This window comes from Fundulus heteroclitus, chromosome 2 (assembly GCF_011125445.2).
Source record: "Fundulus heteroclitus isolate FHET01 chromosome 2, MU-UCD_Fhet_4.1, whole genome shotgun sequence".
In the NCBI taxonomy this organism is placed as follows: Eukaryota; Metazoa; Chordata; class Actinopteri; order Cyprinodontiformes; family Fundulidae; genus Fundulus; species Fundulus heteroclitus.
In genome coordinates, this window is record NC_046362.1 from 7,527,890 (window position 1) to 7,553,609 (window position 25,720).

A 25,720-nucleotide genomic window follows, 5' to 3' on the forward strand; every position below is an offset into this window, starting at 1 on the left:
AGAGGGGGAAAAAAACAAAACAAAGGCCAGCGTTGTATTTCCGGCAGTGGTTCAGCCGAGCGCGATGTGAAAGCTTGAATGGTGCAGCTCTGGTCTTTGAATATTCTCACCATGCACCACTTTACCTTCGTCAAGCTGGCGGAGAAAAGCGGAACAAACTTCCTGTTGGAAGAAAACCCAAAGACGTTTTCGTAGGCGGCCCCATAAAATGTTTCAAGTTAAAGTTAGTGTCTGGTTTGTAAGCCTCAAAGGAACAGTAAATGAAAGGGCTAGTTCAACTTTTCTTTTTGTGGTCATCTCTAGTTGAAAATATAAAGTGCTTAGATTGGTAAAGCCTAATTTGGTCTACGCTCGTTTAAGGACGATACGAAATTCGTGATACCTTTATTCTGTTTGAAAAAACCCAAATACTACTTTTTTTTCAATACAAATTTTGATTCTGAACCCCCATTAGATTGAGCCAAAGCACAATGTAAAATCAGGTCACTTTTTTTCCTTTTTTCTCTCCAAAGAACTGAACTAGCATATACTGTTTTATTTATGTCTTAATATTTTATTACAAATGACATACAGGTACTTCAGTTTTATACAGATGGGTTATTAATCAACAGACTAGGACCGTGTGTTTGACCATGTGGACAGCAGGGTGCATTGAAATAGGGAATCACCCATACATGCAAAAAACTGTCACTGTTCTCACATCTGAGTGTTAAAAGCCACCATATGTAGAAGGAACACTGTGTTCCATGCATTACATCCACACTTAGATATCCGTTAGAGTGCAGGTTAGAATCTGATTTGGGTAACACACATAGAAGATCATTTCTTGGACATTCATCAACTACAGTTCCTTCTGTAACTATGTATGCCTAAAAGGAACAAAAACAACAAATATTTGGCAATTTATCGAAAAAAGTGCTTAACTACAAGTTGACAGATTTGTCTGACATGCTCATTTGAATAATGTTTCTGGTTAATAAATGGAAAAGCTCTTAAGATATCAGATCTCTACCTGTACTATCTTTTAAGTTAGGCATAGACCAGGATTCAGAGTCATTTTTGTCCATTCTACAAAATAATAATAAAAAAATAAATAAATACAGTCTAAAGCTGCCAAAACCTACTTGACCCTTGGAAAAATCTATCAAAAGTTTTATACATATATATTATGTGAATTTTTGTTTTGTTGCTACAACAATAGTAATTAGTAGCTTTTAAAAAGGGGATAATGTGTATTGAGTCCTTTCCGTAAAAATTCTGAAACAATATCCTTGTCTAAATATTAAAAAAACAGCTATCATGAACAGCAGCAGTACATGACAAACAATGCTTGAAAAACTTGTCACAGGCACCACCAGTGTCATTTTTTCGTTGAAACCCTCTTCCAATATTGCATGAAAGCCATGAAATCTTCAGAATCTGTATAATAAGTAAAAATGGCAACGAGAATGAAAAAAGCCCAATAAAGTAAACGAAATGTGGACATTATTTTATATCTAAAACATTAAAAAAAACAAGCGTAGTCTCATTCGGTCGTTTTTAATGAGCCGGTGTTTTTATTTTGAAGGCGGGTGTTTACTTCCGGTCCAGCCTCCGCTCCCTGCGTCCATCTTGACGACCCTCCCAGGTCCTCCACCGTTCTCCTTCTTAATTCCATCAGAGGCGCTGCATCACTTCACTCCATCAACCTGCCCGCTCCTCCCGCCGTTCAGCCCTGACAATAAAACCTCTTCTTCTTCTTTTTTTTTTTTTAAAGTACATTTCAGACAATTTAACTGTTTTCTTTTGTTAAAAAAATGGCCAGCAGCTTCTCCAGAATCCTCTCCTCCAAGAGGAGCGTCGGACTTCTGTCGGTGGTCGGCGGCTCCGTGGCGGCCGGCTTTCTGCTCCATCGGGAACATGTCACCGCCGGAGAACCTCTGCGGAGGAGATACCCCGCCAGGTACCTGCACCCGCCCGGCCTACGCGCTCCTTCGACGACTTTACAAACATGAAATGTTATTGCAAACAACAGGAAACAATTAGACTGCGGTTTAATTGGTGGGAATGATACGCTACCGCAAGAAACGTGCAGTAAGGTTCTTCTTTTTTTCCTTTTTATTTATTTATTTATTTATTTATTTACAATAATAACGATTATAATTACAGTTTAAAACAATTAGGGTGGAGTGTAACATGAAAAAAAAGAAAGAAATTTCGACAACCTCCAGTATAGCTAATTACCTGGACCACAGTAGCGACATTGTTAGGAATGGAGCAGATTAAGGCATAAAAGGGATTATTACAACTAGGTAGTGGGCTGGGATTGGCGGAGGGCTGGGCGCTCCGGGCCTACGGGGAGCAGAAATGGAAGCTGCGCTCATCCCATGAAAAAAAAAAAATTAAAAAAAAAAAAAAAAAATGAATAAATATAAAATAAACTGATGCTACACCGACCGGCGCCTCGCACCACATCAACGCAAACGAACGCAACGAGAAGCACAAGTGACTGGTGGCGTATGGAGAGATTATTGTATCATAATTCAGGTCAGAGGACAAACAGACCTGCTCATAAAGCATTGCCGGGGCTTCTTTACAACACATTATCAACACAGACTCGTTTCCTCATCCAGGAGTTGAGCAACAGTGCGGACTGGCTTTCTTCTGAACGCTCACCCTCCAGCAACACCGGAGGGGATTAATGCACAGCCTGCTATGCAAATGTGACGTGTCTGTATACGTCTGAAAGAAACTGCACCCTTTATGGAATAGAATGAGGCGATTTTGGTTCATCAATCTCTGTCAGTAATGCTAGATTGCACAATTTGCTGTGTATTGTCGCTGGGATGTGAGGCTTTTCTCCCATACTGTGCTCGATACAGTAAAGATGTCATTATTACACAGAGGCAGTTTGAGGTGATGATTTATCCGCCAAAGAAAAAGATGTGTACGTGACCCACGGCACAGCCGCCTCGGCTATAAAACAGTGGGACCATATGCCGATTGGTAAAATATTACCTGCTCCACTGATAAAAGTCCTTTCATTGATCACAGGAGAGACAACAGAGATAAAGCTTCTGCACACAAGCCGTCCTTGGTTCTGCTTGGTCGCTTTCACTACCAATCAGATCAGGAGCTTTGCAGCCTGCAAAGTTTAATGTTAGGATATGATCTGTGTGATCATCTACTCTACCGGTGTACCAGTGGACGTCTTTACCTTGTTTTATATAGGTGTATATCAACGAATGAGTTCATTGAAGAGATTGTTGTTGTCTTATTTCAGAAAATCAACTGGAAGAAGTGAAGCTCTTATTTATTACACAGGGAGCGATGTATTTCAAATGTTTATTTCTAGTGATTTGGATGGTAATGGCTTACAACCAATTGGAATATGACATAAGGCCAGTGACGCAAAGCAGGGGTTTTAGTGCAGAAATGTTTTGTTACGGCTCAAAGAAAGAAGCTGGTTGTTCACACTGGGCTGTATCCAAGCATTTTATTGGAAAGTTGAGTGGAAGGTAAAAGTGTTGGAGGAGAAAGTGCACAATGGGCCGGTATTAGATCCTGACAACAATATACTACGTCACGGTTTCGCACCACCGACTGTGTTATTCTCAAATGTCTGCATTGAAAAACAATAAAACAAAGTTTTTTCTAAACAAGCGAGAGAGATAGATAGATAGATAGATAGATAGATAGATAGATAGATAGATAGATAGATAGATAGATAGATAGATAGATAGATAGATAGATAGATAGATAGATAGATAGATAGATAGATTGTGAAATGCATACCAACACATGCTGATGTGCATTTCACTTTTCAAGTTGAATTAGTGTAAAATAACTTTTAGAGGACAATATGCCACCGTGGGGCATTCCTCAAATGATGTTACATTTTTCCAGAGACAGCCCGGTTTCCCAGCTGGTCGGACAGGAAGAGTGCAAATCATATTGGCAACAACCGCAATACTAATCGTTTTTGAAGATGACCACGTCCCAGGAGCTTCATTTCAACCTGCTTCAATGGAGAAACCCCACGTAGAACAGCTGAAACGACGGTTGAAATGTAGAGGGCTCAAAATGAGCATAAATAAAGCAGTACTAGTAGAAGGGTGGGAGAGGCTGTCATATCCTGTCTTCTCTCACAACGGATCAAATCCGAGGAAGAAACCCGCTGAATCGGCATAGAATTACAGCTATTACTAAGAAAAACATACGTATTATCACAGGCCTATGTTTTAATTTATTATAGAGCTCATTGTAGAAAATAGACTTAGAGACAATCAATCATGCCGCTGTAATCAGACACTCAGATCCCATCTCCTCCTCACACACACACACACACACACACACAAGATGCGAGAAACATCGACTTGATCCATGAAGAGAAGTGGAAGACCAGCATGGAAACCACCACACGCCGCTTCTAATTATCACAAATGCACGTGTGTAGCTGGTATTCATACACTCAAACAAGTAAACTATCTGAGCGTTACTTCTCTGCTTGTACGATCACACGTTGCCCGCCACGCATGCGTCTAAATTTAGTAATTTGACGTGATTTGAGGAAAGCCCTATTGGTGCGCAGCTTTATTTGCTCTCCAGCAAAACATAAATGTAACCCAAATCTGTCCATTCTGCTTTGGTGGAATCTGTCAGAGATTTTCAAAATAATGCTATGCTGGACAACGACAAAATTAGGTCTGTCATTTATGTGATATTAGTTAATAGTACCAATGCATTTCCTGTTTATATATATATATGTTTGTGTGTGTGTGTGTGTGTGTGTATATATATATATATATATTTATATATATATATATATATATATATATATATATATATATATATATATATATATATATATATATATATATAAAGAGAGAGAGAGAGAGAGAGAGAGAGAGAGAGAGAGAGAGAGAGATAGATAGATATATAATGTCTTTTATATGATAAACCTACAATACAAAGTTCAAAGCGTTCAGAAAATAAAAGGATTGTAAACATAAACAATAAATAGGACTTTATTTACTTTTTATCTAGATTTACTATCAGGAGTTTGTGCAAAACAGTGTTAAACCATGCAACTTCATACAGAAGTCATCAAGACTAGCTGTGTGCCATCTAGGTTCACACAGCAGGCAAACCCGACCTAAACCCGATCCTTTTGCATGGATCGGGTTTAGGTCGGAATCCTGCCCGACTTTGTCATGGCAGTGTGAACAGCCCAATTCCGATTGGCACAAATGAAAAAAAAAAAATCCAATTTGTGCTTCTTCCATATGTGGTGCTATATCAGCACCACATATGGATCATTTTAAAAGCGTCCGCAGTCTGAACGGTCATATCTCATTTCATCCGACTTTTACCTGACTGTCCCAGCTCCCACTGCACATCCACACTGACCTCTCCACAGTGCTTTTCTTTTTTTCTTACCTTTCTCCGTCTTGTTATGATGCTGTCTTAATATTCTGGGCTCCCATTGCGCAACAACTTCCTAATAACAGAGACGTCGGTTTCCAAATAATACGTTTATTTTCCTATTTCCCTTTGAACCAAGCTTTATTTAGCACTTCTAGTAAACCGCTGTGTAACCGTTCAGTCAGAAGTCTGATCGGATTTTGGCAAAAAAATCGGAGCTGAGCATCACGACCCGCAGTGTGAACTAGCCTCAGTGGAAGATGATTTTTCCCTTCACCCCCCACCCTCATTCCAGCATGGCAGCCTCACCACACTGTTGAAATAACACTTGACTGGTTTCCCAGGGCATATTTGAATATTTGGGTATGGCCTAGTGAAAGCATTGACCATTATCCAACTGAAGGTCTTTGCATTGAATACGGGATCTGCATTGATTTCTGTTCTGGAGCCATTATAATCTGAAGTAATAGTTTGGTATCGGGACACAAATGAAACATCTTGACCTTATCTTTTGACGGACTCGGTGAAAACAAATATGGAAGCTACTCCATCTGGTCTGTTCCCGCAGCCTGTCAAAACGAAGCCTAAGCCACATCTGAAAACCTGCTTTCATCCTGAGCCCTAACTTTGTTTGGATAAAACCTGTATCTGTCAGCAGAGTAGCTGTATTAATCCCCCTAAAGCCCAAAAATACTCTACGAAAAACAGTCTTTGGTCTCTTTTTTATGCAGAATTTTAATTATTTAAATCACTACACAGAATGGCTGTAAATAATTTACAGTTTGAAGCGTGTGCCTCTTACCTCTGTCTCATTAGTAAACAGGTCCGCTGGCTTGTTTACAACAGGGTATACTGTTAGTGTAAGGCCACAGGCTTATGTTTCTGTTGCCTGTGGAAAAAAAACACGTGAAAGGTTCTATTAGTGAGTCAATGTTTCTGCTCTTGTGTTCAGAGCTCAGCAGCAAAAGCCGCCGTTAAAAGCCAGTCTCAATCATCAGCGGAGTCTTGCTTTATCTCCTTTTTTTCTATTTGCACAGTGCGGAGTACCCTGACCTGCGCAAACACAACAACTGCATGGCCAGTCACCTGACACCCGCCATCTACGCCAAGCTGTGTGACAAGACCACGCCCAACGGCTTCACCCTGGACCAGGCCATCCAGACGGGCGTGGACAACCCTGGGCACCCCTTCATCAAGACCGTTGGCATGGTGGCAGGAGACGAGGAGTCTTACGAGGTCAGACGAGCTACCGGGTCGGGTTTTAATCAAACAGAATCCAATCCGCTGCCCTTAAACTACAGGCGGTGCATTTACTGAACATATCGCAGCACCCATGGCAGTTCATTGCAGGGGGGGGGGGGGCATAGTGCACAAATGTAGCGCAGTTCATGTTACCAAAGATACTTGGAAAAAAAATTGGAGCATTTCTGCACCAACAAAATAAAATGATGTGGAATATCTTGACTAGAAAGGGTGGTTCATGTAGGATGTATGCTGTGGACAAAAAAAATCTATTTGATCTGCAACAGAGTGAAGTGTGCTCCTTTAATTAAAGGAATATACATGTGGATCATTTCACCAAATGTTTATAAGATTCTGGCTTCTGACCGGTTCTGTATATTTATTTAGAGACAGTGGGGGAGGGTGAAATAGATTCATTGTGAACCAGATATTTACGAAACACTGCACACAAAGACAGAGAACCTTTTTTTCCCTCACTGTCTGAAATTGAGTCAGACTAAATGTTTTAGGTCAGTGCAAAAGTTCGTTTTTAAATACCAGAAAAATGAGAGAAATATAGATTTTCTAACTTCAAATTCTGTAAATTTTACCAGATACATTTCTTGGTATGTGTCAGAATTACCTTTTAAAAGTATATAGCCACAGTATATGCTTATTAAAAAAAAGACCAAAAACCCCTTGATCATAATAAAATAAGGTTATATACACCATATGTCCATCCTGAAAGTGTTTTGATGGTCCTGTCTGAGGCTAGGTAGAACCCAGCAACGGGCGCCAGGAGCAGATATAAACAGATGTGGCGCCATCTACTGGCAGTATTGCAGAACTATCAGAAAGCCCGATAGCAAATAATAAATCACTGCTAAATAATGCCGGACCGAGCTTGACCCCTCTGAGGCGAAGCGCCAGTTCGTAGCATACTATTACTATTATCACAGTATTAATAAGGACGTTTACTCACGTCAATCAACTCTGCAGTCTGAGCCTCGGCAGCTTTAGCTTCCGCTTCAGTCAACACCAACATCCATACTGTATTCCCAGCGCTATTCCAGCCATTTTCCTCACGGAATCATATTTTTTGGCAATTTTTAAAACTGGACCTTGGACTTTTCTTCATTATTTCCATTACTTTGCTGGGAGATGCTAATAGGCGTTAGCCGCTTCCTTATTTTATCCCCTGCTGCGCATGCGCAGTGTCGTACTTCCGTTGTTATTATAAATAAACACAAATGGCTTTATTTACTAAAAAGTTGAGCAAAAACAAAGCTTAAAACACCAAAATAGCAACAAATAACACGATAATCTTTCAGAAAAACTTTGTATGCAACCAGAGTGAGCTACTGATGTATAAATTAAAAAATGTCAAATAAGTTGGTTATGTACCTTTAAACTGTATGACTTGGGTCCAGTGTTTTGGGTTATTTTCCTCTGAGGTTACGCAGGGATTTTGGCTCATTCCTCTTGTCAGAGGTGGCGTAACGGAGTAGGATTTGCTCGCACACAAACATTCAGTTGCGCCCACAACTTTCCTGTTTCCTGGATTGTGATCAGATGGCCACTTTAAAACACTGACTTTGTTTTGTTAAAGCCACTTTGAAACTAATTTGGCAGTTTGCTTAAGGGTCTTTGTCCATTTAGAAGACCAATTTTCTTCTTAAGGCTTCACTTTTTGGCTAATGTGCTCAATATTTCCACATAATGTTTGTTTTTCTCTCTACGATATGCTCAATTTTGTGAAGTGAAGTGTGATAGAAGAAGACCCCCATAACATGATGCTGCCATACTTTTACATCCCCGGTGGGATGGTGTTCTCTGTCCCTGAGTGTATTTGCAAACTGTAATCAGCCTTTTTATTATGTCTTTGGGGTGATGGATGTTTCTTCACTGAGCTCGTTTTTCTGTGGATAATGCTCTCCTAACTTCCAGCGTCTCCTCAGTGTCTTTAGCTTTTGTTTTGGGGTAGATGTGCAGATTAAGCTCTAAGATAAGTTCATCGTTTTTGAAGAACCTGTTTTCTTCCTGAACGGTATGAAGGTTGAACAAACCTGCTTGTTAAAACTTGCATATATGGTTGTTTGGACAGTTGAATCTGTCTCTCACACACTGTGTAGCCACACTGGAGCTCATAGTTGACATGTACAGCACCATCAGTATACTGGCATTTAGGGAAAAATATGTTTTCAAATGCTGGCATTACAGCAGAAAGTCTTTTAGAGTATGTCTCTACCAGCTTTGCACTTCTACTGACAGAAAATGTTGCCCATTCTTCTTTGCGAAACACCGCAAGCTCAGTCAGGTCAGATGGAGAGCGTTTGTAAACAGCAGTTTTCAGATCGTGCCACGGACTCTCCATTGGGTTTATGCCTGGACTTTGACTGGGCCATTCTAACGCAGGAATATGTTTTGTTTTAAACCGTCGTAGCCCTGGCTTTATGCTTAGGGTCGTTGTCCTGCTGGAAGGTGAACATCCGCCTCAGTCTCACGTTATTTGCAGACTCCAACAGGTTTTCTTTCAAGATTGCCCTGTATCAGGCTCCATCCGTCTTCCCTGTCCCTGCTGAAGAGAAACGCCCCCAGAAAATGATGATGCCACCACTAAGGTTGGGAATTGAAAAGATTTTCACATTCCGATTCCCTTATCGATTCTGTGAAACGATTTGATTCCTTTTCGATTCTCTTTTCGATTCCAATTTGGGGAAAAAAGGGGAACAAATAGTTTGATGATGAGCATCAACTTTGTTTACTTAACTATCACACGACCTTATAAACTAACAAGGTCAAGATGTCCACAGCAAATGTGCAACTGGAGTAACATTTATATTTGTTTAAATAAAAAAAGGAATATAAGAACAAACTTAAATACAGTAGATGAGTTGTTTAGAATACAAGAAAATATAAGTTTGTTGTGACAGTTGCTTATTAATCTCCCTTTAGATAACCTCAGTCATCTAAATCTAACGGAGAAGGCATCCGTTTAATGAAAAAGCATTGCTGTACAATTTTGGGAAATAAACTCATCTCCCCCTAATTTAAATAAATGAGCGTCACCTTTCTCTCACTCCCTGAACTGCGGAGCAACTTTGTAGCATGTTTCCTTACATCCATTGCAATAGCTAGAATCATGTAATAATTCCAGCTACCAGTAGTTCTAATTAAACATGCTACCAAGGAAGGGCTGGATTAACGAGAAAGGCACACTCCCTTAATAACCCCAAAGAGAGGTAGGAAATTGGTTTATTTCCAGAAATGGCATATGATTTACTAGGAACCAGCCAGTGATGTAAAACTAGCTACTTATCACCAGAGCTACCTTCCATGCTGGTCGTAACTTTAGCTTCTGTCCGGTAAGAATCAAAAATACGGCATTCGTTAAAATGTATGCCATGTTGTGTGCGCAGGTGTTTCTGCCTGTTGGATGTATTTTCTCCCGCGGATGTATAAGCCATTTTGCAATGTTTGCAAAGCGTCTCGTTGCCATCTTTCTTTCGTGTGTGCGCAAGTTACGCACACATGCTTACTGAACGCAGTGTACATAACTTGCGTATAAAACGTGACGTAACTTGCGTAAAAAAAAAAACCTTGTGCTAACGTTGTGCTGCTCAGACTTCTTATGAGTTTCTTTCAACAATGGCGTTCTTCTTGTCACTCTTCCATAGAGACCACATTTGTGCGTGACTAACAGATGCCGTGTGGACATATTCCCCCACCTGAGCTGTGGATCTCTGCAGTTCATCCAGAGTCACCATGGGCCTCTTGGCTGCGTCTCTGATCAGTGCTCTCCTTGTTCCTTGTTCTCCTGTGAGTTTAGGTGGACAGCTTTGTCTTGGTTGGTTTACAGCTGTGCCGTACTCTTTTCTTTTCCTGAAGATGGATTGAACAGAGTTCCGTGAGATGTTCACAGCTTGGGAAATATTTTTACAGCCTAAGCATGCTTTAAACTTGTCCACTTTATCCCTCAACCTGTCTGGTGTGTTCCTTGGACTTCATGATGCTGCTTACTCCCCAATATTCTCTTGACCAACCTCTGAGGCTGTCACAGAGCAGCTGTATCTGTACTGAGATTAGATTACACACAAAGGTGGGCTCTATTCAGTCATTAGCAATCATCAGGCAACTTCTGAAGGCAATCTGTTGCACTGAATACTTTTACTCACTTCCCTTTTTAGATTATTACTTGTAAAAAATGTTTTAAATCGTGTCTAATTTTCTTTCCACTTCACAATTGTATATCACTTTGTGACGGTCTTTCACATAAGATTGCAGTAAAATATATTTAATATATTACATTGAGAAATATTTTGAAAAATTTAATTAGCCTGTGCATTTATATACGCCCTTTGCTATGAAGCCCGTAAAAAGTTCTAATGCAAACAGTTTCCTTCAAAAGTCTCACAGTCTGGTCAGATAAGAGTAAAATGGACCTCTCACCCACCAAAACACATTTTCTGGTGCCCACACAACACATCCCAGCACCCCAAGATCACCATCCACACAAAGAAACATGGTGGTGGCAGCATGATGCTGTGGGGATGGTTTTCCAGCACCAGCGTCTGGGAAACTGGTCCGAGTCGAGGGGAAGATGGATGGTGCTGAACAGGGATATTCTGGAGCAGAACCTGTCAGTCTGCCTGTGATTTGAGACTGACAGGTCCAGCTTCCAGCAGCACAAAGCAAAACTTGGAAACATTTAAATGGGTTCAAATGGCCCAGTCAAAGTCCAGACCTTTATTCCAATTGAGAATCTGTGGGTAGACTTTAAGATCGTTGTTCATAAGCAAAAAAACAACAAAAAACATCCAACATAAAAGGAGCTGAAGCAGCTTAGCCTCCAGGAATGGGCAGAAATCCCAGTGGAAGAAGTTGCGAGCTCACAGGGACTGATCCGAAGCAACATGCAGCTGGAATCGCTGCAGAAGGCAGCTCTACAAAGCACTGACTATAGATGTGGGTTAACAATTATGCAATCTAAGGTTTTTTATTATTTTTATCCTTTTTGTTTTTCACTTCCCAATAAAAAGATTACACATCTTCAGTGTTGTCAAGATGTTTTTATATTGTGTTATTATTATTATTATTTATTATTATAATTTTTTTAGATCTGTTTGTCTAATTTCCACCCCCCACAAAAAAGTAAACCTTTTGGTTAAATGAAGATAATTTAAGATTGAATTTTGTCTCGGGTTTGTATAATTTTCGGTTCTAACTGGATCTTTGTCTCTTTAGGTTTTCGCAGACCTGTTGGACCCCGTCATCAAAGAGAGGCACAATGGCTACGATGCCCGCACAATGAAGCATCCCACTGACCTGGACGCCACCAAGGTACTCACTACCTGTGTTCCTACTCTACTGGGTCGCCAGTCTTGTTTTGGTATTGCACAGATCTTTATTTTAGGTCGTTTCAGGGGAAATTCCTCAAGCGCTTTTCCATTTCTTGAAACTCAGCCCAGCCTTCGTACAGGACACAATTGTAGAGCAGCCAATGATGCAGCAACAGTTCACCTGGATCTGTTGTCACCTGGAAATATGTTTCAACACCGCAGTACATGGATGACAGTGAAACTGCAAATAGTTTTCCATACTATTAACTGACAGGACACAGTATTTGTTTCTCGGCCATTGGTCAATATGAGCCATTTTCAGCTTGTTGCCTGTAAACACAAGGACGACTGTGTCGCTCAGTTGTGGATCTGCATGTGGCCTTGGGATTCAGACCGTACCAGATTACTTGATTTCAAATCAGATTTCAGATTCTGCTGCCGCGTCCGTCTGTTGTGGCAATAAGACCCAAATGCAGGCAGAGTAAATGCAAATTAAAAGTGGTTTTAATATCACAGACCTACCAACTTACAAAAATAGCAGGTCCGCTGTGCTGACAGAAGGAACAGAGAAACATGAACCCTGTACTGGCAACAGGAAATTAACCAGGGAGCAATATATTCTCTGACAGAAGGCATTTACTAGTCAAGTCAAGTCAGCCTTATTGTCAATTTCTTCCCATGCTCCAGACATACAAAGAGATCGAAATTACGTTTCTCACTATCCCACAGTGAAGACAAGACATATTCTACCAATCTAAGTACACAGACAAACATAACATTCAGGTAAATAAAAATAAAAAAAGGTAAATAAGAGGGCACATGCAGTGAAGAAATAAAAGCAGCAAAATTTGGTTTTTAAAATTGTACATAGACAGTCAATAAAATAGTAGTGCAAAATCAGGCCAATAAAATAGAAAGCTGAGGTAGTTCTGTTTTTAACATTAGTAGGAAAAAAAAGTGGCATGGTGGTGCAAGTTATGTAAGAGCAGCATAAGTGTTGTGTTTTCAGGACAACAACAACAAGTTTCAAGTGTGCAGGTGGAGTAATGCAAGGCGGCCATCTGTGGGTCCAATGTCCACCCACAGGGGTTGGGTAAAAATATTGATTCATTGCATTGCAATAATTTTTTTTCCAATTCAACATCGATTCAGAAAATCCTTTGAATGGATTCGTTCCCCTGGCCACTGGGTTCACGAGCGACAGTTTCAAGTGTGACGTAGGAGAAGAACGAAGAGTCGTGTTGTCTGGCCGGGACTACCAGGGATTCCCCCAGTGGGCCGTATGAGTCCTGTAGCGTTTTGCCCCGTAGTCACACTGAGGTTTAGCGGCGGCATGGCTCCTAAAACACCTTCACTTCTCTGCTTCTCCTCTGCTCTGGCCAGGTTCTGCTGAGCGCACGGCTGCAGATGAACCATTTTAGAGCACAGAGTCGACCAGCTGACTGAGCAGAGGACTCAGTCCCCTTAAGCCAAACCAGCTGAACCAAAACAACTCTGTGGCACTTCTAACTCAGCATTCACAAATCAAAAGGCTCTTCCTTATTAAACCTGCCTCCAGGAATGGGCCAGGTTTGGCTTTTGTCATTGCCAGGGGCGGTTCTAGACCAAATTTACCAGGGGGGCCAAGGTGGGGCCAGTGTTTTTTCACAGGGGCACAGAACAAAAAATTTTTAAAACAATGAAATGGCAATATTCAACTGTGTAATAATATTAAGTGAGCCACTTGTGGCTCTGGAACTGCAGGTTTCAGACCCCTGATCTAGCAGTTGAAAACTTTGCCCCCTGCTCAATACGGCTAAAGCTAAACGTGAAACATCTTAAGTTTTAAAATCTTTTTAGAGTAAAGCTGTATAGGTAAAAAATAATGTTGGTCAAAGTGACCAATCAGTTATGGTTTCTTTGCCATTGCAAATAATTATGAGAAGTTTATTTAACATCATGCTTTCAGTACAGGGGCCAGGGCCATTTCTACAGGGGCATGGGCCCCTGTAGGCCCCTGTCTAGAACCGCCCCTGCTCATTGCTGTTGTTTTAACAACACTGCGAGCGTCCATGTTTTTTCCTACTGTCCGACGGAGGGAAGCTGGAACGCAAAAAAGGCGCAGATGACGTTTTCTACGACTCGTTTGTCCCGACCTCCGAGGCAAATGGGCCGCCCCATAAAGGACCGCATTTATAAAGTGGCGCTGAAAAGTTTGGATGAAAAAAGAAAGCCCTCCAGGAAAGAACAGCAACACACTTAAACATTTGTACTAAAGATGAACTTAAGGCAGAGGTGCTGAAAATGCTGGACATTGATCAGATTATAATGTGGCAGAAAACAACCCGTTTCTGCTGAGGCTACTTCTTAGTGAGCAATATAAGGTTATTAGCTTTTCAGTTCTTTATTTTGTTAGGTTCAAGTTAAGTTTCTAAGTTATTATGTTGCAAGGAAAGAAACTGTTTTATAGTTTACCTTAAAGGCTATATATTGTATGTTTTGTTGTAGATTACATTAGCCATCTTATGGAAGTCGTCACATTAGCACTGTAACTGATATAGACCTATATCATTAAAATTTCATCACAGCAGTTGAAAGTGGGCCAGTTTGTAACTCCCTGGTCATTTTTTCTGCCCAGTCCAGCGCTGTGTTCTGTAATAATTACTTTAATTCTTGTTCTCCATATTCATCACGCGTATCGCTGCACCAGCGCTTTATTTTCAGATGTGTTATCGTTCAAAAATTATGAGAATTATCCCAGTTTCTAAGAGGAAAGGAGAATGATTTAGGTTTACATGCACTTTACTTTAATGTTAATACAGGACTGCCATATTTTCCCTTTTGTACTCTATATTGATATTTAATTGCTCAAAGATATTAATGCCTGCACTGGTATTCTATGGCTGTTCATCAGGACAAAATGTGAATAAATATCTAAAATATAACGACGGGTAGTCTTAACAAATTGTGTACTTCTACTTTTTACAAGATAAATCACCGATTACTAAGGTCCACAAAGCGAAAAACAGAAACTGAACAGTTTAAATAAAACAATACAGCACTAGACTTTAAATAAAAAACAAAATATATTGTATATATAAATATATATTGTATTTGCAGCCCGACAGTTGGAGGCATCCAGTAGCAACTCCTTTTAGATTTCAATATTGAAATCCACGCATTTCCCTACACGTGTTTGTTTTCAGATTCATTCAGGCAATTTCGACGAGCGCTACGTGCTGTCGTCCCGGGTGAGGACGGGCCGTAGCATCAGGGGCCTGAGCCTGCCCCCTGCCTGCACCCGGGCAGAACGGCGAGAGGTGGAAAGGGTGGTGGTGGACGCGCTCGCCGGGCTGAAGGGAGACCTGACCGGCAGATACTACAGCCTGACTCAGATGACAGAGAAGGAGCAACAGCAGCTCATTGATGTACGTGCTGCAAGGTTTGCTGTGTTAGCTGTGATTCGGTAAACCGTCATAAAAGGGCATAGATCGTCATTTTTCATCTTCAAAATGCGGAGTAAAATTGTTATCATGGTCACCGCATGACGTTTTAGACATTTTACGTAAGAATAATCGTGGGGTATCCTAATTTATTACTTTATGTAATACATGCTACAAACAATTTTAAAATTTCTTCAGTTTTAGTTGTTTAGTTGCATTACTAGAATTTCTCAATATTGTTGCTGTATATATTTGGACATATGGATATTTATTAAAAATTTTGAGAAAGACAGCCAGGCTTTTACAGGGTGTAGTAACTTCTTACCATGATAAATCTTGCGAAATGACCTTTGATATTTAGATACAGCAGATTATGTCATGGCCATATATGATATTCTAAATTATTGAGCTGCACCTTTTTATCACCCAAATGTTGAAACATGGATGTTAAAAAGATATTACCAGAACTGTGTGTACTCTGGAGGTTGTATTATATGTATTATGAGGTCTTTAATTGTTTTAGGTCACTGGGGTGTATATGCTGACCAGTCCAAGTCGTGTATAAAATGCTGGTCTGTGTTTATTTATCAGGACCACTTCCTGTTCGACAAGCCTGTGTCGCCCCTCCTGACGTGCGCAGGCATGGCCCGTGATTGGCCAGATGCCCGTGGTATTTGGTAAGGACAAACCTTAACATTTTACCCATTGTCCAAATTTGTGCCGTTGTTTCTTTTTTACGACTGAATTCATTACATACAAGTTATGAAAACATTCATACTCAACCTTTCAGGTGGAGTCAGCCTTCACACTGATGCTGCAGTAACATCCTCTCTGTTTTCCTGAGCCGTGGTGAAAATGCAGTTATTGAGTTTCAGTCCAGTTGAAAGTGTCAGCCGGCTGAAATCAGTCACCTTCCTCCCTGTTTATTACCTAACGCCCATCAGACACCCGTCTCCTTAGTAATTCAACCTTTACATCATCGTCTCCTCTTACAGCTGAACGGGAGACCATTTTTTTCTCCCTCTTCTCATTTTTCCTTCCTCTTTTATCCTGTGATGCTTTGCTCCCTGTCCTATATTTTCTGGGCTCTCTCTCTTGTTCTCTCTTGTTGGCGCTCCCTGTTTTATGCAGACTCCGCCCTCCATTAATCGTCAAACAAAAGGAGAGCAGTGTGGGGGAAAATGGTTTGGTTGCTTTAAAACTCAAAACGTGTGTTTGTTTGATTAGCTGTAGTGTGAGGTGAGTGCATAAGTGGCAAATGTTCCTGGTTCTGGTGCTGTTCATCGGGACTTAAGCTCTGGCAGCATCAGTGACCTAATTTCCATCGTGTTTTCGTTTTGATCGTTTGCTCTGGACCGTAATGTTGGACCGATAGACGCAGACGTGTCATTCTTGAAGTCCTAATTTGTGAATTACCGTTCATTTCTCTTCAAACGTTTTCAAAACTTGAAATAATTTATCACACAGCATTACCCGGTGTCACGGATCAGCGCCTTGAGAACGACAGAAACACAAACAACCCCAAAAGAAACACATTTGATTGTTTTGACGTTTGTACGCAGCAAATCTCAGCCCTGGTGACTGGTGACTGTTCCTGGGTGGAGCCACCAAGGCCCCTAAACACCACGAGCACCACGAGGTTTGGGTCAAGTGAGTGAAATTTCACACAGCCGTCCCGAAGGACAATGATCCCAAGCGCACACAAAGCTGGTATTGGAACGGACCGACCGGCCTAAAAATAAGCTCCTTGAATAGCCCTGACCTCAATATTACTGACAATTTATGGATCGTACTTAAAAGCCTGCTCCATGCGAAGAAAGCAAGCAGTTTAAATGAGCTCTGCCCTTTGCATTTACTGTACTGATTAGAGGACACTTGCCATAATTTCCAGTGTGTGCACTCACATTAAGTTTTTAAGTCCCTGAGGCTGTTTGTTTGTGATATTCTGCTTTAATAAAACAACAGTTTAAGTGGAAATGAAAGTCATGGCAACAATGAGTGCATGTGCGCTCCTGACTGAGACTGTATGTTCGTGCAGCTGAGAGGGACTTAAGTAACACGCATCTGAGCCGTTAGTCAAGCAAAAAACTTCCCTTCTGTGCAGGCACAACAACGAGAAGACATTTTTGATTTGGGTCAATGAGGAGGATCACACCAGAGTTATCTCCATGGAGAAGGGAGGCAACATGAAAAGGGTCTTTGAGAGGTTCTGCAAAGGCCTCAAGGAGGTAAGATGTGTTTGCCTTTCAGGCTGGATCCTTCTAGCTTATTTAAGATCCTGAGGGAAAAACTGGTGGGGAAACAGCAATTCTAGCTGATATTTTTTTAGTGTGTGTGACATTAAAAGTATCTGGGACTATCCCAGTACTGACTCTGCTCTGCATTATCTAATATAGAGGGTGGATATTATTACTGTGGACTGTTTCTGCTCTCAGACGGCTTTATGAATTCAATGAGGGGCCATTAGTGTAGTCTAAAAGCAGAAAACTGCCTACAGAAGTCATCCCTCTACTTTTAATATAAAGCATGTTGACAGTGGTGCAGAACCCACTGTCCAAACATGGTTGTGTGAAGAGAAACCATTTATTCAAACGTTCCATGTTCAGCGCCAGAGCAAAGGACGAGCAATGCAGCACCGCCAGAAACAGACAGCTCTCCTACACATGTTCTGGCTTTGATGTCCCACTCCCACTTTCACAGTCATACAAGGAAAGGTTGTTTTTTTCTCCACTCGCGAGCTTTTGTAGGAGAAAATGAAATGCCGGTAAGTGCTTACTATGAGTAATGTGCCGTCAGGTGGAGCGCCTGATCCAGGAGAGAGGCTGGGAGTTCATGTGGAACGAGAGGCTCGGCTACGTCCTGACCTGCCCCTCCAACCTGGGAACCGGACTCAGGGCTGGTGTCCACGTTAAGCTTCCCCTGCTAAGCAAGGTAACGCAAAGCATGGAGGCAGAGCCTGAACAAAACAGACCTCTTTACGTGGGTTTTTGTTGTTGCTTCTGCAGAAAAGGCCCAAAGTTGACCAGCAGCAGTCTGTTTTAAATGCTGTTTTGCAACCTTGTGTTGTTATGTCACATAAAATCCCATTAAAAAGACTTTAAAATTTGTGGTTGTGACAAAATGTACGAAAAAAGGTTTTGTAAGAGCCTTTTCTGCTCCATAGTATCTTCGTAATAAAACATATTTGGATCCCGAAGGTTCATGAAGACATAGTATAGGAAGCTTTTATGCTCAGTTTTAACCTGGTAGCTTGAAAGAAGTTCTTTATTACACACCGGTAGTAAATCTCTGGGTCTCTGGAAGCAGCCAGCAGATACCTGGCGATGAATTTACCTATTTTTTGAGGTTTTTGTTTGACAGTGTTCAGAATAACTTCTGTCCTCTACCCTGCAGGACCCCCGTTTCAGCAAGATCCTAGACAACCTGCGTCTGCAGAAGCGCGGTACCGGTGGTGTGGACACTGCTGCTGTAGGCGGTGTGTTTGACATCTCCAACCTGGACCGCCTGGGACATTCTGAGGTAGGAACAGTGTCTCAGTGTTTTTATCTTTTACCAACCGTGAATAATATTTGCATGTCAGACTGTTTCACTGGAGTTCTCAGTTGATGATAAAAGCAATTAGATGATGTAAATTAGAGTTTTCAAAAGTCATGAAAACAATGTTTGATTAGAGGGTTATCATCTAAAAGCCACTGTTCATTATGGTCAACTTCAGAGCTGCACAAAAGAGGCATTCTAATAAATTTAGACATATTTGTTCTCCTGTTGTGAAAAACACTTTTTACAACTAAAACATCATGCGCTAGTGTGTTGTTTACTGTCTTTCTGAAAGTGTGTTGCTAGATTTAAGGAGGAGGATATGGGAAAGGTCACTCTTCACGGAACATAACAGGGTTTCTCAATAAATCCTCCCTAGTAGGAATTTCCAAATAATTATGAAATGAATAAAGCCTACTCCGCCCTACCCTTCCAAGTACGCATGAGAAACTGGAGTAGTTTCTGAAAGCGACAGTAAGAGATCTACTCCAGGATGAGTTTTGTCCCTCCCTGGCTACCGTAGAAACCCGTGATGCGTGTGAATGATGCACAGCAGGGTCAGCGCAGAGGAGGTTCTTTATTAGTTAGGGCATTTATAGGTGAATGTTAGTAAATTACATGATTATTGTAATCATTTGGCTCATTATTTAAATTAAATAAGCAAAAATCTAATATTGCTAGTGTCTATTTTTATTTTAAAATTTATTTTATTACAAAAATGTTATGTCCACGTCATGGCCTACATCATTTATCTATTTGATTTGACTTGAATACCACAAAGAACTATGACAAAATGTTATAAGGTTTCACTGTATCATATAGATAGATAGATAGATAGATAGATAGATAGATAGATAGATAGATAGATAGATAGATAGATAGATAGATAGATAGATAGATAGATAGATAGATAGATAGATAGATAGATAGATAGATAGATAGATAGATAGATAAATAGATTTTTCTTACTGTATTAAAGATGTTTACAGATTTCTGGGGAAATGCTTTAAGAAAGGTTTTGCCGTTAAAAGCAAAATAACTAAAAGGAAGTAAATGTGGATTGTCTCCTTAGGTCCAGCTGGTGCAAACCGTGATCGATGGGGTCAACTACCTGATTGAGTGTGAGAAGAGGCTGGAGAAAGGCCAGGACATCAAGGTGCCCCCACCCATTAGGCAGTTCAAGTAGACACCGATCCTTCATCGCTACACACAAACCTCTGGGCACGCTCACAAGCACAAACACCCTGCCTTGTGCCCATAGATATGAAAAGTATCTATGTTATTGCCTCATTAAATATTACTACTATCACTTATGCCACTTATCTAATCAAGCACCCATCCCTGCTCTTCAGTATACTCTATAATTTCATCTATATACTGTATGTTGTATTTAACCATCTGGCTGAAACAATTTTAGGGTCCCAGAAGTTCAACAGGCTCCAGTGCAGGAGATTGAAAACGCACCGAGCTCAGATGCTAACCTGGCTCTAAAATGATAGCAGTGATTTATAGAGTTATGGAAAAGGTGGGGCTGTTTTAGTAAAGCAAAGATCTGCTTCTCTGCATGGCCAAAAAGTAAACAAATAAAATAAAACACACAACACTCCCTGTCCCACCGCACCCACCCTTGCTCCGCCCATCACCTCCCCTCACTCCTGTGTAGTGATCGCCTATAACCCGATGCTTATGTAGTCTGTCCATTTGTGGTGTGTTCTCCATTGTGGATTGTGTGTACGTAGTTTCTTTTTGAAGTTTCGATGATTTTGAATGTAGATTTACAGGCTGAACTTTAGAGACGTGTTTTCTCCAGAAGAAGTTAATGTATGACGCCTTGGTGTCACACCGGCCGGGTCGGGCTCCGTACTGTAAGCTCCTGAAGCAATATCGTTTGAGCCATAACAGACTGTCATGTCTTTTATTAAACAAATCATCTATTTAACAGTATCTCCTTCTCTGTTTGTTTTGTGTTTCGCAATAAACTGCTGCTTTTTTTTTTTTTAGTTTCCATATAAGCCTTTCGGAAATCCAGTGAGGATTTACTTTCAATAACATGAAGCTCGAGCTTTAGGTAACCATGAGAACTAAGCTTTCAGGTCATAATTGTGATTAGCATAGTTCTTTGGTGCCATGTGACCATCTTTAGTCAAAGGTGTAACAAAACTTTGACTAAAACCACTACACAAAAAGGTTTCTCACATGGTTTCCTTATTTTTGAAGATGATCAGAATTTAGTTTAGTTAATGGAAGAAATTCAAACGCGTACAGTATTTAGTAAAAGCATTCTTACTGATCAAACTTTTAACATTTTGTTACAGTACAACCACAAACTTGTTATGTATTTGGTTGATATTTTGTGATAGACCAAAACAAAGAATTACCTAACTGTAAAGTAAAGGGGAAAATGATGCATTCTGTAGAGGGAGAAAAACATTAGGGTGATGGCAAAGAGACCCTGTAATGGTAAAAAAAAACAATAACCTGGATCTCATCACCAAAGGTAAACCAATCTACCAGTGGAAACATGCAAAGAGCAAGTCAACATTTAAAATTGTGATTGTTGTAATGTCAAATCAAGATTTTCCATTGATTTATGTGATTGCTATATTTTTACATGGCACTTTCGAATAAAATGGAAACAATACAGATAAATTAATTTAAATTATACTACCGGTACTTTTTTATGCTTTGAGAGTTGGCTTTTTCATTTCCCATCAGAAATAAACGTCTTTGTTGAATGAAATGAATTTTAAATCTAAATCCACTCACTGGAAGGAATCACTTTGTTGGGCTTAACTTCACTGTTGGATGCTTCACTGGTTATTTCCCTCCTTAATGGACCTCCCAGTTTAGGGCTCCATGTGTTGGTGGGTTACCTGCTGTGTAATATTGTTTGAGATGTTCAAAGCTCGGGATACTATTTTGTAGCACACAGTCATGTTTTTGGATTGTGAGAGGAAGCCAGAGAGAACCCATGCATGCTGGTTTTCCAACCCCTTCTTGCTGCGAGGCAACAACTACTCCACCAGGTAGCCCCAAATTGTGTTTGTAAAAAATATAAAAGAATATCAAAATAGTGTATAATTTACCATATACATATATGTTACAAATACATGTGCTGGTCATATAAATAGAATATGATGGATTTTCTATGGGGTTCAGGTCAGGTGAGTGAGCTGGCCAATTAAGGACAGGGATACCTAGCCTGGCCAGCCAGACTCAGTTTCGCTTTCGTTTTGCTATCCAAGGAACTGACTAACCTCAGCCGTATCGAAGAGAGGCAAAAGTTAGTCTGGCTGGCCAGGCTAAGGGATACCGTGGTCCTTAGACCAGGTACTGGTAGCTTAGTCTTCAATATTGGACCTTTTCACAGTATTCTGATTTTCTGAGATACTGATTTTGAGGTTTTCATTAGTTGTCAGTTATAATCATCAAACAAAATACACACTTGAAATATACAAGTCTGTGTTTAATGAATGAATATAATATACAAGTTTCACTTTTTTAATAGATTTACTGAAACAAATCCACTTTTTCATGATGTTCTAATTAAATGACCAGCACCTGTATGTACTACTTTCTGCTGGTCTAACATGTATGATCCACAGACTGCCATAAAACACACTGATGTTTGATGTTTTGTTGTTTACAATTCCTATTATTATAATACTTTTAATGAAAATCCTTTCTACTTGCCAGCCTCAGGTCCTGAGCCACAATGCCTCCAGTTGTCAGAAAGCCTTTAAGACGTTTCCCTTACCCACACGGTTCCTCTGACAGCCGATCTTTAAATATCATAAATGTTCTAAACACATATATTCTCTCGTTGCCATATCAAAGTGGGTCACAAAAAACGCTCTCCTGTAAATGTTCTGCAGCTACTACAGCATTTTCCCGTCTAAATAAAAACTACCGTGCCTATGTATATATAATGTTACGCCAAATATTTCGATTTGGCTCCCCCTCGACCTACTTTCCATCCACACGTGGATTTCAACATACTCCAGATTCTGCACAAAGCCTTGGGTTTTAAAAGCAGTCAGCGTAGGAAAGCCTGGAACTAGTGCTTTGTCCTCGTTGTGAATGAATAGATATTTTCTTGTTGTGACGGAACAGCCAACAGATTTCCCACTGTTGGCCGCCGACGGGACAACAAGGCTTTCACTGTTGTGAGGAGACACAGCTGAGGCGTGAACTGTAGGTGGTGTGCGGCATGAGAGCGCGGCTCCTCTCTCCTTAAAGGGTTCTGGAAGAAGGTTCAGATGTCCTGAACACAGGCAGACCTCCTCCTGCTGCTCCTCCCCTCACTCTGCGCCTCTGAGGAGTCGGAGCGTGTCCTTAGCGTACCACGGTGGACGTCTCCTCATCTCCTTGCTCTAAATATGGTAGAGGAGCAGGGCGGTTGCCATGACAACCCCTTTTTGAGAAGCAGCGGGGCTACGATGGGGGAGGGCTGGGGCTTTGTGGGTACAGAAAGAAAATCTCTGCAGCACCAATAAATACAAATAATATCGATGACATTGCATGTATAAAACAAATTAAATTTTTTTTTTTGGCTACTTAATCGGCTGCTGCCACTGCTGCACACGCCTCCATCATAGATGGACTAAAATTGGTTGACCTGCTAAATAGAACGAAAGCTCTTAGACTCTTTTAGTTGCTAGATCAAGTCTGCCGAGGTCTGTCCCTTCTATCCAGGCTCTGCGGTTTATAGTAAACAGCGGCAGGCCTGAAAGAAAGGCATCATGGGACTGGAGGATTACCTCAGCTGGTCTCCTGGAGACCCGCCACAGTGAGATACAGTGAGAGAAACGGGATCTCTATGTTCCACGGCTGCTTGACAAGGTTCCACCATAGAGACGTCTGCTTTTTGCATCAACATCAGTTTTGGTCGTGCTATCACATGTGTAAAATGGAAATACTTTGTCACTGTTTATTCATGTGAATTATAAAATGACTTGCTTCCCAAATACATAAAGTCAGTTTAACATGTCCTCAGTTGTTTTGGCTTTATATATATATATATATATATATATATATATATATATATATATATATATATATATATATAGTTTTCAACATACTGTACTCAAAATTTGTACAGATTATGAGCCTTTCTTTTTGTTCTTTTAACTAAACCAGTTCTTCCCTGTTCCAGGAAAATGTTTCCTGTCTTATCTGTAGCAACGAAGCTGCAAAGATGACCCCTCCGCATCATATTAGGGTGGGTTTGCTTTTCATTAAACTCAGCTTTCTGCTGAAGAAGCACGCCATGCTGATCATTTTGATAATACTTGATTATCACATTAATTTTAACTCAGTTATAGGCTTTTGTGTCTCTTATGAATTCATCCATATTCGTCAGTATCAGTGTTATTGACGTGCTGTGATAAAGTATTTAGTTTTTTGTTTTGCTACTTAAATGTTTCAGATCATCAGACATATTGAGATCAAACAAAAATCAAATGATCAACGAAAGCGAGCTGTTTTCAGCTTATGATTTGATTTGTTAAGAATAAAAGGCTATTCAAACCAAGCTGACGCCATGTGGAAATAATCATTGTTTCCCTGGTTAAATAATGAACTAAGCACTTTTATTATTATTATTATTATTATTATTATTATAGCTGAGCTAATTTTTCCCGCCAAAGCCGACCCTGATTTCTGCTAGACACGTAAAATCAAGAAATTGTTCATGACATGAAGCAGGCTTAAATATCTAAAACAAACAACATATTGGACCCCGATGTAAAGAAACTGAAGAACCGATGATAAATAAATACATTGACATCTCTCAGTCTAGTAATGGTTACAAAGTGTTTAGCACTCCAGCGATTCACTCTGAGCTGTTATCCTTTCATTGAAAAAACGTGAAGCAGTGGTGAACCGATGCAAAGCAGAATTCACTTGCTTCAGTTAAGATCTGTATTTGCAATTTAACAATGAGAGAAACGTGGAAAGAGTTCATAAGTAAAAAAACGCTGTTCAAAAACAACACAAAGGCCCATTTAACATTTGCTAAAGAACATCTTTATGATCCCCAAGACTTTTGTAAAAATATTGATGGTAGGGTGATAGTCTGGGGCTGCCTTGCAGGACCTGGTGGAGTAGCTGGAATGGCTGGAACCAAACATTCATACCAGAAAATCCTGAAGGAGAATGGTGGGGCTCCCAATTGGTGACCTTGAGCTCTAAACACTTGGATTATGGAGGAGGACCATGGGTGTCGCAGTGATTATCTGTGAAGAGGACATGTCCTCTCCACATTTCAAATGCTTCAGACGTCACTGAGAAGGACGACAATCCAGAGTATCCCAACATATTTACCAAATAATATTAATAATAATAATAATAATAATGAAACCTTTCCATGTAGCTGTGTTAAAACTTTTATGCAAAGAGAAACTGGCCAAAATTATTCCATGATGTACAAAGCTCTTTGTCAGTCATCGTAAAGGATTGATAGCAGGGGGTGGTGGAAAAGGGGGACACAACCAGTTAGATTTTTGTGACCATTACCTTTTCACTCAGCCAGGATTATCTGGACAACTTTTCCCCCAATGAGCTCAACTGAAACTCCAGCTGTTAATGGGCGAGAGGCGCGGTACACCCTGGACAGGTCGCCAGTCTATCGCAGGGCATATATATATATATATATATATATATATATATATATATATATATATATATATATATATATATATATATATATTAGCTGAAATATGTAGTAGGTGTGACAAAGAAGATCTATAAGAAGAAACCTATAGGAGAGGAAGTATTGATATTGTTTCATAGCTACAT

General features: G+C 40.4%; 1 protein-coding gene across 1 annotated transcript; it reads left to right on the plus strand.

Annotated features, from left to right (window-relative positions):
• The first annotated feature begins 1,641 nt into the window (after nucleotides 1-1,641).
• ckmt1 (creatine kinase, mitochondrial 1) lies at nucleotides 1,642-20,866 on the plus strand. Its single transcript, XM_012862481.3, has 9 exons — nucleotides 1,642-1,942; nucleotides 6,441-6,639; nucleotides 11,869-11,964; nucleotides 15,149-15,370; nucleotides 15,977-16,062; nucleotides 17,490-17,613; nucleotides 18,182-18,316; nucleotides 18,779-18,904; nucleotides 19,995-20,866. The coding sequence occupies exons 1-9, from the start codon at nucleotides 1,797-1,799 to the stop codon at nucleotides 20,106-20,108; spliced, it is 1,248 nt and encodes a 415-aa protein (XP_012717935.2). The 5' UTR covers nucleotides 1,642-1,796; the 3' UTR covers nucleotides 20,109-20,866.
• Nucleotides 20,867-25,720: the final 4,854 nt, after the last annotated feature.

Coding starts and splice junctions, on each gene's coding strand:
- ckmt1 (XM_012862481.3), top strand. CDS start 1,797: ATGGCCAGCAGCTTCTCCAGAATCCTCTCCTCCAAGAGGAGCGTCGGA. Junction 1,943..6,440: donor CGGAGGAGATACCCCGCCAG/GTACCTGCACCC, acceptor CTATTTGCACAG/TGCGGAGTACCCTGACCTGC. Junction 15,371..15,976: donor AGCAACAGCAGCTCATTGAT/GTACGTGCTGCA, acceptor TTTATTTATCAG/GACCACTTCCTGTTCGACAA.